Genomic DNA, 12,086 nt, shown 5'->3' on the forward strand with positions numbered 1-12,086 from the left:
TGGACTCCCATGTAGTCGACCACGGTTTGCGTCCCGGACCCGGTGGCTTAAAACTCATGCTGGGTGCATGTGCGTGCGTGCCCAAGATCCCGAGAGGAGAATGGAGGAGAAGGGATTGCGGCGTGACCATCCCCCCCGGGGGGGTGATTTCTCGCTTTCTGTCTCTATGTCTCTCTCTGTCTGTCTGGCGAGCGCACGCGCCCTATAGCAAAACAAAACAAAACCAACAAAACAAAACAAAAAGAAAATACAGGAATATATATATATATATATTTTTCTTCTTTTTTTAGAGGGAGGTCAGAGGGATGGAAACTTATTTCTTTATTGTGGTTATGATCTCACATAACTTCTTCCAGATAAATTATCTAGGGGAGGATACAGGAAAGAAATATCTGTGCAAATAAAATAAAATTATGTGGCAAGGCCCCAAAATTCATAAACCTGAACAAAATAATTTTGTATGAGATCTACAAATATGTAAAGGCCATATTTAACTCCATGCACAGAGTGCTTTTACAAACAATTTAACTTTTTTTTAGAATTTAACTTTCTTTAAGAATGATGCATTCTCGTTAGTGGCCTGAGGTGATCTTTGAAAATGGTTTGCTATTCACTTGACTCAGAGAACCCCACAGTCATGCAAGTCAAGAGGTTCAAATCTTTGTGTTCACTTTAAGAACACTCGTGAAACTTCCCAGGCCATCAAAGGTATACATATCTGAAAAGCCACCAAGTATCTGAAGGATGTCACTTTACAGAAGCAGTGTGTACCTTTCTGTTGTTACAAGGGCAGAGTTGGTAGATGTGCCCAGGCTAAACAGTGGGGCTAGACGCGAGATTGGTGGCCCAAAAAGAGTGCTGAATTTTTGCTGCACATGCTTAAAAATGCAGAGAGTAATGCTGAACTTAAGGGGTTAGATGTGGATTCTCTGGTCATTGAGCACATTCAGGTGAACAAGGCACCAAAGATGCGCCGTCGTACGTACAGAGCTCATGGACGGATTAACCCATACATGAGTTCCCCCTGCCAACGTTTTACCCCAAACAGGCCCCCCCCCTGCCACATCGAGATGATTCTCACTGAAAAGGAGCAAATTGTTCCTAAGCCGGAAGAGGAAGTTGCACAGAAGAAAAAGATATCCCAGAAGAAACTGAAGAAACAAAAACTTATGGCATGGGAATAAAGTCAGCATAAAATAAATGTAGATAAAAGGAAAAGAAAAAAAAAAGATATTTGTAAGTGGCTTTCTGGCTACTCCCATGAATTTTTTTTTAATTTATTTTTTTGCCATACATGGGTGCATGTGCTTGTTGGAGAGAGAGAGAGAGAGAGAGAGAGAGAGAGAGAAAGTGAGAAACCTCCCCTCCCCCCATGGAATGACAATACCATGGTCCTTTCTCCTCCAGTCTCCTCTCAGGATTTTGGGAATGCATGCACACACATCTGGTATGATTTTTAAGTCACTGGGTCCAGGACTTGAACTGCAGTTGGGCATATGCCCAATGCCTTAACCATTGTGCCACCTGCTGGCCCCTCAAATTATTTTTATTATTTTTTAGAGAGATATTTTTGATATATAGCATGTGCACTTGCCAGAGAGACAGAGACAGAGAAACAAAAAGCCTGAAATCACCCCTCGAGGGGATGGACACACCACAATCCCTTCTCCTGCATTTTCCTCTTGGGATTTTGGGCATACATGCACAAGAGCCCAGCGTGAGTTTTAAGACACTGGGTCTGGGACTCAATCCACAGTCGACCATGTGGGAATAGAGTTCCACAACCACTATGCAACTGCTAGCCCTGCCTGTAATTTTCTAGAGAACCCTGGACTTCTGTAGAAGGGGGTCTTAGGAAGGATGAAGGTAGGGGAGAAGGCATAGCAGGACAAAAGTGGATTCTCGGTAAGGGAAGTTGTCAGAGTGGGAGATAAAGAATGCTCCCTAGGTGCTTGTGCTTGGCAGAGGAGGTGAAGGGTTGGAGGCATCTCACACGGGAGGCTACAGAGCAGAGGTGGTGGAGGTGGCTGCACAGTGCACTGGAACTATGAAGATAAGGGTGGACATCTTGAAAGAAAGGGAGCATGTCTGGAAGTTATCAAAGGATAATCAGACAGATGGTTTAATCAGAATTTCTGTGGACTAAGGAAGTCTTAAATACTTTAATATTCTTGGAGAGGGCCCAGCTGTGGTGTTGTACAGAGAGTACTACTGTTTAGGAGGCTGGAAGCCACATGGAGGCACAGATTTAGTTCCTGATCTAACCTGAAAACACCAGGCAGGGTTGTGCACACCTAGAATCCTAGCTAACTGGGAGATAGGGCAGGAGGACTGTGACTCGACAAACCCTATTAAAAATACCTAACTCTGCTCCAGCCCTTCTTGGGCAGGGATAATTCAATGCCTTTCAAGGTAAGAGACCACATGGTTTACCATGGGTTTGGATCCCTAGGCTGGTCTGAAAACACACGCCACACACACACACACACACACACACACACACACACACACACACGCACAGATATCTAAGAACCTGAGGTTTTGAAGTGCTGGGGAAAGGAGATTATGGTGCAAGAACATTCTGTCCAGTGTGCTTCTCTCTCATGAGATAAATAAATACACTTAAAATATATCAATTTTTGTCTCTCTCCCTCTCTTTTATCTTATAAAAAAAATGTCTTGGTGAAGAGACCTGAATAACCACTGGAATTCCTGTTGGCCGCATTTCTTTGAATGAGGCAGTGCTCTGGGATTCAACTCTACAGGAATGAGTTTTACGTGTAATGCTCACAGTGGCTCTTCGAGAATTTGAAATGGCAGACTTTTAGAAAACATCCAACACAGTCCTTCTTGGTATAGTTATCCTGGGGCCAAATAACAGAGTAGACAGTCTTGCAGAAATTTAGGTTAAAATGTAACCAACAGGTCTGCATAAATCCTTTTAAAGATGGAAGCAAATTTTCCTTTATAAGAACAAAAATATACAGTTGGATTTGAGGGCAAATAAAACTGAACATGAGCTTTGGTACCATTTAGATTGATTTCTAATTTAAAAATTAAGAAAATCAGGATTTCTTTTAAGGAACAAGAAAAAATTCTTTACTTTCCACCCTTTCTTCCTTTCTTTTTTTCTTCACTTTCCCTATCCTCTCGTTTCTTCCCCCTCCCCTCTCCTCTCTTCTTTTCTACTTTCCTGTTCTTTTCTTTCTCACTCTCTTTCTCTCTTTATTCTTTTTTTTTTTTTTTTTTGAGAGGTATTTTGCTATAGGGCACGTGCGCTCACCAGAAAGATAGAGACAGTAAGAGAGAAATCACCCCCCAGGGGGGATGGCCACGCCACAATCTCTTCTCCTCTATTCTCCTTTCGGGATTTTGGGCACGTATGCACACACGCCCCGTGTGAGTTTAACTGGGTCGGGGCCTTGAACCACGGTCAGCTACATGGGAGTTCAGCGACGTAGCCATTATACTAACTGCTGGTCCCGTCTCTCTCTTCTTCCTTCCTTCTTTCCTTCTTTCCTCCTTCCTTCCTTCCTTCTTCCTTCCCTTCCCTTCCCTTCCCTTCCCTTTCCTTTCCTTTCCTCTCTTCCTTCCTTTCTTCCTCTTTGGAGTTTCGCTATGTTGCAGTCCTTCTGCCTCATCTATCTCAGCCTCCAAGTACCTAGGATTGGAGGCACATGCTACTGTGCCCAGCTGTTAGGATGGGCCTGAAATAGAACCCAGGTCTCTCACATGACCTCAGATGATAGTTAAGAAGAAAATGTAATACTTTTCTTTCTTTATTCTTTTTTTTCTCTTTCTTTCTTTCATGAAAGACACACACATGCATGCACACAAAGAGCATTGTCATGTGGTCTCATGCTCTGATTCTCACCCTCCAACAACCTTTTTTAGTTAGGTAGGATCACAGGCACATGCAAACGCCCGGTATGTACATGTCGATGTGGGAACCGAGCCCTGATCTTCCATATGGTCTCCAGCATGGCAGAGTGTTGCACTGTTGTTATTATGCCACTGTGGCTGGGACCTGAAAACTTCTTTTTTAATGAAAGATTATGTAAATTATTGGAATTTGAGGCTCAAAGAGAAAAAAGTGTAAGTAAAGACAGATAGACACCATTCATATAGCTGGATGTGATCTTATGGATTCAGGGAGCACATCTGTTTTTCCTGTCATTCCCAGCACAGACTCTGGCACACAGTAAGCCCTGAAGACATATCTATTGCCTTACTATATGAACTGATAGAAATAAGAAACTCACTTTCTCTTTGATAAAGCCTTGGGGTTTTTAAATGTTTCATAATTTAGATAACCTTCAAGAATTTAATCATTTTCAAGATATAATTTCTGATGCCTCTTGTTTCTTGCCTACTTTAGTTTACTATTTTCAGTATGTGACAAAAATTGTGTTTAGAAAGAAATAAGAATATAAAAACTAGAGTTACATGTTTCACTCAGGGTAAACATCCAGTTTTGCGAAACAAAGAAAAAAAAAGAAATAGAAGTTGAAGATTGATATTAACAGCTGAGAAATAAAAATGGAAAGACAAAGTACTAGGTGGCAAAAGTTGAATGAAATGAAGTTTTACTCTGTTCTTTCCTTCTTTTCTTCCTGCTCTTTTTGGTAAATGGGTGTGAATGCTTCTATACCAACTTGAAACTACAAAGGCCAGGTATAGTCAAAAGGCAGAATGATTTTCCTCACTATTACAATACTGATGTGTTTTTCAGTTTTTTAACATGAGTCAAAACTGACTCGAAATGAGTCAATACCAGATTGAGACGTTAGGAAAAAAAAAACTGCAAACATCTAAAAACCATGTAAATTTGTAAAATATTTAAAAATAACGAATATTTTCAAATTAGCATACCAAATATACTGATTGAGCATTAGCCTGTCTAGATAGATATATCTGTTTCTGAAAATCAAAAATGTTAGAAATTCAAAAAACTACTGATACATATTTCATGTCTTTATTTATTTATTTTTTTTGAGAGGTTTTCGCTATAGGGAGCGTGCGCTCGCCAGACAGAGAGAGACAGAGAGATAGAAAGCGAGAAATCACCTCCCAGGGGGGATGGCCATGCTGCAATCCTCTTTCCTCCATTCTCCTCTTGGGATCTTGGGCACGCACGCACACACGCCCGGCATGAATTTAAGCCACTGGGTCCAGACTCGAACCGTGGCCGACTACGTGGGAGTCCGGCGACATAGCCATTACGCTAACTGCTGGTCCCCATATTTCATGTCTTAAAATGTGTCTCTGTTCTTTCAAAACAGCATCCATGCAAGAGATCCCAGTTACTCCTTGCTACCAAAAACCAAACCAAAAGCTTAGCATTTCAAATATATATATATAAATATATATCCATGGAACAGGGTATCAAAATAAGTCTTTGAGGCCAGCGGTGGAGTTGCAGCAGTGTGCATGCTCCGTGATGCTGAAGCCACATTAGAAGGTCCCGAGTTGGTGTCCCAGGGTCTTCTTGTGCACTTCAGGTACACAGCACATGTGTTGTGACCTTGGCTGGCTGGGGCTGGGGGGTGGGTCACTCAGGGAAGACTCTGTTGGAGTACCTGTCTGTCTCTCTTTTGGAAGAAATAAATGAAAAAACTTTAAAAAGGTCTACCAAGAGCATGCATTCATCACTTCAGAATGCATGAACTGGCCATCACCTTATTATTTATAAGTTCTCTTTCACACACATACAATTTTAGAACTCACGAGCATATTTTCTTCTAAAGAAATATATGAAAGCTAACATTCTTCAGGGACACAACTAAATTAATAATGTACACATTAAAAAATAAAGCATATAATATTCTTATCTGAGCATTTTATAAAGGAGACAGATAAATTAGCAATCCCTAAAGACAAATACAGTGTGTGTTGTTTATTTGGCTCTGTCTCTGCCTGATGCTTGCAGCACTGACAAATTGATGATCTGCATCTGCATACTCTAATAAAATAGCAATAATCCCAAATGCAGTGTATGCCACTGGCTTTCAATACAAAGCACTGACACACCATGATGACTGCACAGGAACCAAAGGAATTTGAAGACAAGAGGTCAATAGACAAATTGATTCTTCTTACTGGAAGTGAGTCATTATTCTCAGGTTCACTGATTCCTAATATAATCCTTTAAGTCATGGTCATAAGTAATGACATGAAAAAAGGACATCTTTCTAGATGATCCCTACCTTGTTAAGTTTCTTACTTAAGATCTAATTGGCTCAGTAGAGAGAAAAGAAAAGGGTGATGAGGAGTAATATCATTCAGGAAAAGAAAGAGGTGTGGAGAGAAGGATGATGCCAAAGAGGCTGATGGCAGCACTGCCTGGCAGTGACCCAGGCAGTGGCCACTGTTAGTAGGCACAGGGCTGTGCACATCGTTGTTCTCTCGTGAATGTTTGCAAAGTTGAACTTGAAACAAGTCTTGAAAGGACCTCCTCACCCCAACCCCCATCCCTGATCCACTCACTCTCCCTGGCCTGACAGTCATGCACAAATATTTTAATAGCAATGCTTTGCATTTAGAGATTAAAGGCCTTATACAAGTGCTGTTAAAAAAAAAATCAAGCAAGCTTTGTTTTGGATGTAGATTAGACGAGGAGCTCAGAAGGAGAGACGCAGGCAATCCCTGTGATTAGTCCTGTGATCTTCATGAGAGTCCCTCTTCCCTCTCCCACGTAGCCACACACACTGTGTTAATGTTCCCAAGTCTTGTTCTTGACTATGTCCCCTCCCCAACAATTTGTCAAAAGGCACATTCTGTTTACTTATACTATTTCAAACATTGCTGATCATGTTATCTTACTTCAAAGCTTCCCAAGAGAGTGATCATATAAATAAAAACTGTTTTTGAAATCTATATCTATATTGACCTGGCTCTACAGATATAGAGGCTCAAATAAATGTACACATCAGTATATTTAGACATAGCTGCACCTGTATGAGATAAGTCACATATGTTGAAATGTTAGGAACATGTCAAAAATGTCTTCTCCAACCTACGCATAATATTGTTAGCTAAACAGTATAATTCTTTCTAATCAAATAACCACTGTGAAATACCTGATTCACTTTGCACCCAACAGCTGGGGCTGTAGCTTGTGTTCCCAGCCAGAGCTGAACCTAAGTACAATGGGAAGGGCAGAAACAGCTGCAAACTCTTGGGAGAAAAAAATGTGCCAAGCAACTTTGCTGTTCGGTTTCAGGGTAGGAAGGAAGCAAAATCATTTTTCTGTTCCTTTTCATGTATGGCAGCTGTCTTTAGAAAAACAAAAAATGATGTCCATTCTATTTTATAACAGAAATGCTATAGTATTTATTAAAAACGAGTTGTAGAACTTAGGGCTGGCCACAGATTTAGCACTGTGACACAGTCAAAACATTTACACAACTTGGTAGGAAGTTACTGCTCTGGCAAATTATACTGGAAGGTCCTGGTATCTTTACTCCGGACTCCTCCCCTTCCCTTATTTGCTGTAAACACATTGGACTGGAGTGATGTTGATTGTTGGATCCTTCAAATGCTTTAGGTTTATTTACATAAAATTTAACTGAAGGGAATTCTCTTGGGCAAGTGTCAGAGAAACAGATCCTCTGTGGATTCCAATAGCCCTTTGTCTGTGTGTCCTATTGTTAGCAGGCTAATGTTTTAGTTTCATCTACCAACATTTGAGTTCCTTAAATGCATGTTCTGGGTCACTGTTTCCTTTGCTTCAGTCATTTGACTAGTAAAGCAAAGTTAGTAGGCTCCCAGCACGTATTTGATGAATTAAAAGCCACCTGATTAAAAAAAATATATCAGAGACTCCAGTATTTTTTACAAAGTAAGTATCTATTTATTATCAACTTTTATTTGGATGCATAGTTAATGGTCACTCTATAGTTTCTTTTATACAAAAAATGCTGGGAGACAAGAATGAAACGTTTGCGATATATGTCTGTTGTAATGAAACTGTTGTCCAAGGCATTTCAAAAAGTTCCTGGAAAGGGTATTTAAAGAATGAGTTTCTTTTGGTGCAAAAATTTTTTAAGTTTATGCATAGCTTTTTAAAAAAATTTTTATTTTATTTATTTTTGGAGGGTTTTTTTTTGCTATAGGGCACGTGCGCTCACCAGACAGACAGAAAGAGACAGAGAGATAGAACAGAAAGTGAGAAATCAACCCCCCAGGGGGAATGGCCATGCTGCAATTCCTTCTTCTCCGTTCTCCTCTCAGGATCTTGGGCAGGCACACACACGCGCCCGGCGTGAGTTTTAAGTCACTGGGTCCAGAATGTGAACTGCGGTCAACCATGTGGGAGTCCAGCGACCTATGCATAGTTTTTGCATATGATGCTTCTTCCATGAACTTTTTGAAGACCCCCAATGAATGACCTATCTCTGGGGTGGCAGACTCTATGGACATGACAGAATTTACTCAATGAATAAAATAACCTATTTTAAAATGGGATTTGTTTTTTAGAACTTTAGAATCTGGAAATAGGCCAGGAACCTTTTGATGTTAAATAGTATCAGAGCTTGGGACCAGCAGTTACCCTAATGGTTATGTCCTTGGACTTCCACATAGTCGACCGTGGTTCATGTCCCAGACCCGGCGGCTTAAAACTCATGCCAGGCACGTGTGCGCACATGCCGAAGATCCTGAGAGGAGAATGGAGGAGAAGGGATTGTGGCATGGCCATCCCCCTAGGGGGGGTGTGATTTCTTGCTTTCTGTCTCTCTGTCTCTCTCTCTCTCTCTCTCTCTGTCTGGTGAGCGCACGCGCCCTATAGCAAAAATCCTCTTAAAAAATTTTTTAAAAAAGTATCAGAGCTCAAGCTTATTAATAAGAGACTGGATTGACGAAGTTAACAAAAAGAAATGCAGAAAGAAAGGAAAAGGGAAACAAATCAATATAAAGAAGACATTAGAAATTCAATAGCTAGCTCTCATTCTCCTAATTTTTTTGAATTCTATAGAATACTGTGACTATAAATTAAAAACACATATAAACAAAGTAGCAATAACATTACACACATCTTACAAGGATAATAGATATGACCACATTTCAAATATTAGTCCCCTATATAGGAGGGGACTGAATATCCTATTGTCAGATTTTGAGAAGTTTATGATAGAACTAAATGGTCAAGATGGATGAGATAAATAAATAAGCACACTGGGATGGGAAATGGGGAAGAAGGAGACAACAGGTGTAATTAACTGTGAAGCAATAGCAGGAGGGGCGACTCCTATTTAGATAATAGGATCTGAATGATTGTTATAAGCGGGAAGGTTCTGGTGTTTACATGGTTTATGACTAGAAAAATTCCACCATGACCACTAGTACTAGAAAAACAAGATTTACGTTTCTTAAAATATTGCCATGACCAAAATCCATACTACTACAAAGAAAGTGGTAATTTTTAAAAATGTGTTTTATAAAAGAACACAGATATAGAATGTATAGATGGGCAAGTCAAGGGAAAAATCTCCTTATCTCCAGTGGGTTTACTAGAAGTCATTGTTTGATTAGGATGTTAACTATATCAGATTGTTATGAAATAAGCCTCACATTTTGAAAGACATTTCTGGTATTTGTGGAAATTCAACATTTCCCTCTATAGATGCCATTGTCATTCTGCATTAATTGATGGCTTACTAATGAACTCATGTTGAAAGTACCAAGAACTAGGAAAGTAGTAAAACAAATCCAACATAAGGATATTTTAATTTGTGCAAAGTGCTATGATTCTCATATTTAGGAAACAACACGGTAGCTTCAAGTCTGAAATATGAACTTTTATTGTATGGAAATTCTGTTGCGACCCATTAAAAGCATTATGAAATCCTTTTTTAAAAATAATTTTAAAAATATTTGAACTTCTTTGTGTCTGAGCCTACCATTTTGTAGAATCAGGAGAGCTGGAATTACAATGGGATTTTGATGATAATGTCCCTTCCTAACTCCTGCCAGTATTTCTAAATGATATGAATGTTTCTTCTCAGGGAGACACACGGTTCACACAATAGCTCTCCTTTGATCCGTAGCTTCCCTTGAAATGGGAAAACATCGCCTGGAAGTGCTTTAATTGTTTCATTTTATTTTCCGATCATGTGATAAAAATTATGAATGGAAAAAAAAAAAACTCAGACAAGAAAATTAAAGCAACCACATTCAAAGAGAAACTTTCATGAACTTAACAAAAATAGGCAATGCATTTCATAAAAATTGGACCGAGTGTCATTGTTTGGCTTTCAGTTTGTCTCTAGCTTCTACTGTGATTTGTACTTTACAGCATTTGCAAATACCTCATGGCAAAACAAAACAAAATTGTTACATAATACCAGACAAAATGGGCACAGCCACTCTCAGAAAGCACTCACCTGCATGAAGCGACCCTCTGCGGTCCCAAGATTAGCAATAGTGAGGTCTCCCTTAATGAAGGTGGATATAGATGTTAAGAGGACTTCTTTGAATTGGCCCATGAATAAGTCAACGCGCGGCAAAGCTGTGGTAAACTCTGTTCGGTATTCATCACTGCGTACTTCACAGCCTGTTGAATTTCTCAGAAGTGTCTGGAATAAAATATGGTCATTGAGTTAATATGAGTCCAGATGCGAACAAGCTGGTAAGAAACTTTTTAGTGTGCCTTTTCAGACCCTGGAGAGGAATGAACCAGGATAACCATGCCCCAGATAGGCATAAATATGTCTAGTGACTGAAACTGTTCCAACCCACTACGCACTGTGTGTATACATGGATTCTAAAACTGGCGGCAAACCTTACTATCGCAATTTGCACCATGGTCTAATATGTGCCTATAAAGATGGAACATGGCTGATGCAATTAAAAAAATTAATGTCTCAGTCCTTGACATAAAGGCAATGCTTCTATCAAGCAAGTTTGATGAGGTGAATTTCAAGAATAATAATAAATGTTAGAGTCACATTATGGGATTATATTTTAACATGCGTGTCATTACGCATTTGTGTGCAGAGAGGTGGTGGGGCGTGTCAAATAATAAATAATTCATGGGGGGGTAGCAGAGTGTACAGCCCAGAGCTGGCATCAGATCCCAGTCCTTAATGCTTACTTATTTTGTATAATTCCTACAATCTTTCTATGTTTCCATCCCTCTATCTGTAAAATAGAATAATAGAAAGAATACCTTCCTTAGAGAGTTGTTGTAAGGACTCAATGGTCTAGTTTACATAAATCTCTTACAATAGAACCTAGCACATAGAGAATGCCACTTAAGTTTCTGTCATCATTATAGTGAAAGACACAAAAAACATAAAAATTGTTGTACGCCAAATGCCTCAGTAACCACGTTACTGCCAAACAGTTACCACTCAATCCAGCAACTATCCTCTAGGTTCAACCATGAAAGAAAAGATTTAAAATATTGTTTAATAACATAGGGAAAACACTGGAGATCCTTCCCTTGTATGTGACACTTCAGTTTCCTGGGTTTCCTTCTGCCTCTCAGATTGCAGCATTTGTTTTCTTTGCAGGTTTCTCAAGACTGCATCCTAGGGCCACTTTCCATTCACTGGTCACACTCTCCCAGCAATCTCAGTTACTGCTATGAGGTCCACTGTTGGGCTGGCACAAACACCTGTAGCTCTACTCAAAGATCTTAAAGACCTCACAACCAACATGACCAAAGCAGAAGCCATAGTTTTCCTCTTGCCTGATCTTAGATACTACAGCCCTGCACGAATCCCTCTCCTCTCCCATTCCTCCAGGTGCACAAGTCAGAAATCGAATTCTTGGTCCCTTGCTCTCCTGTAGTCCCCATAAGCAGTCCATCACCAATTCCCATCAATTTCACTTGCTAAATATGTCCGGGACAATCTGGCCTTTCCTATCTTCATCTCCAAAATCTTTTGCAGCCACTCCATCCCCTCCCAGGACTGCCACATCTACTGTCACCCTTTTCAGGTATTCTGTTCTCCACAATGTAGCATGATTAAACAAAATACACAAATAGTCATGTCCCTCTCTATTTAAAACACTTATTGCTTCTCCATTGCTTTTAGGATAAAGGACAACATATTAAACATGGCCTCCCTGGCCTTCCAGCC

The 12,086-nt window shown here is 40.0% G+C and overlaps 1 protein-coding gene and 1 pseudogene across 3 annotated transcripts in view; one reads left to right on the top strand and one right to left on the bottom strand.

Annotated features, from left to right (window-relative positions):
* The window catches only part of MET (MET proto-oncogene, receptor tyrosine kinase), a 134,283-nt gene that overhangs the window by 64,024 nt on the left and 58,173 nt on the right, over positions 1 to 12,086 (bottom strand). For all 3 annotated transcript variants that reach the window (XM_027765926.1, XM_006162377.2, XM_006162376.2), the window contains one exon: positions 10,383 to 10,574. In XM_027765926.1, coding sequence (XP_027621727.1) covers positions 10,383 to 10,484 — 102 coding nt within the window. In that variant the 5' untranslated portion in view covers positions 10,485 to 10,574. The remainder of the gene's footprint in view (positions 1 to 10,382; positions 10,575 to 12,086) is intronic.
* On the top strand, positions 599 to 1,201 carry LOC106736423 (60S ribosomal protein L17 pseudogene; annotated as a pseudogene).

The sequence above is a fragment of the Tupaia chinensis genome, unplaced genomic scaffold (genome assembly GCF_000334495.1).
Source record: "Tupaia chinensis unplaced genomic scaffold, TupChi_1.0 Scaffold139935_1, whole genome shotgun sequence".
NCBI classification, from domain to species: domain Eukaryota; kingdom Metazoa; phylum Chordata; class Mammalia; order Scandentia; family Tupaiidae; genus Tupaia; species Tupaia belangeri.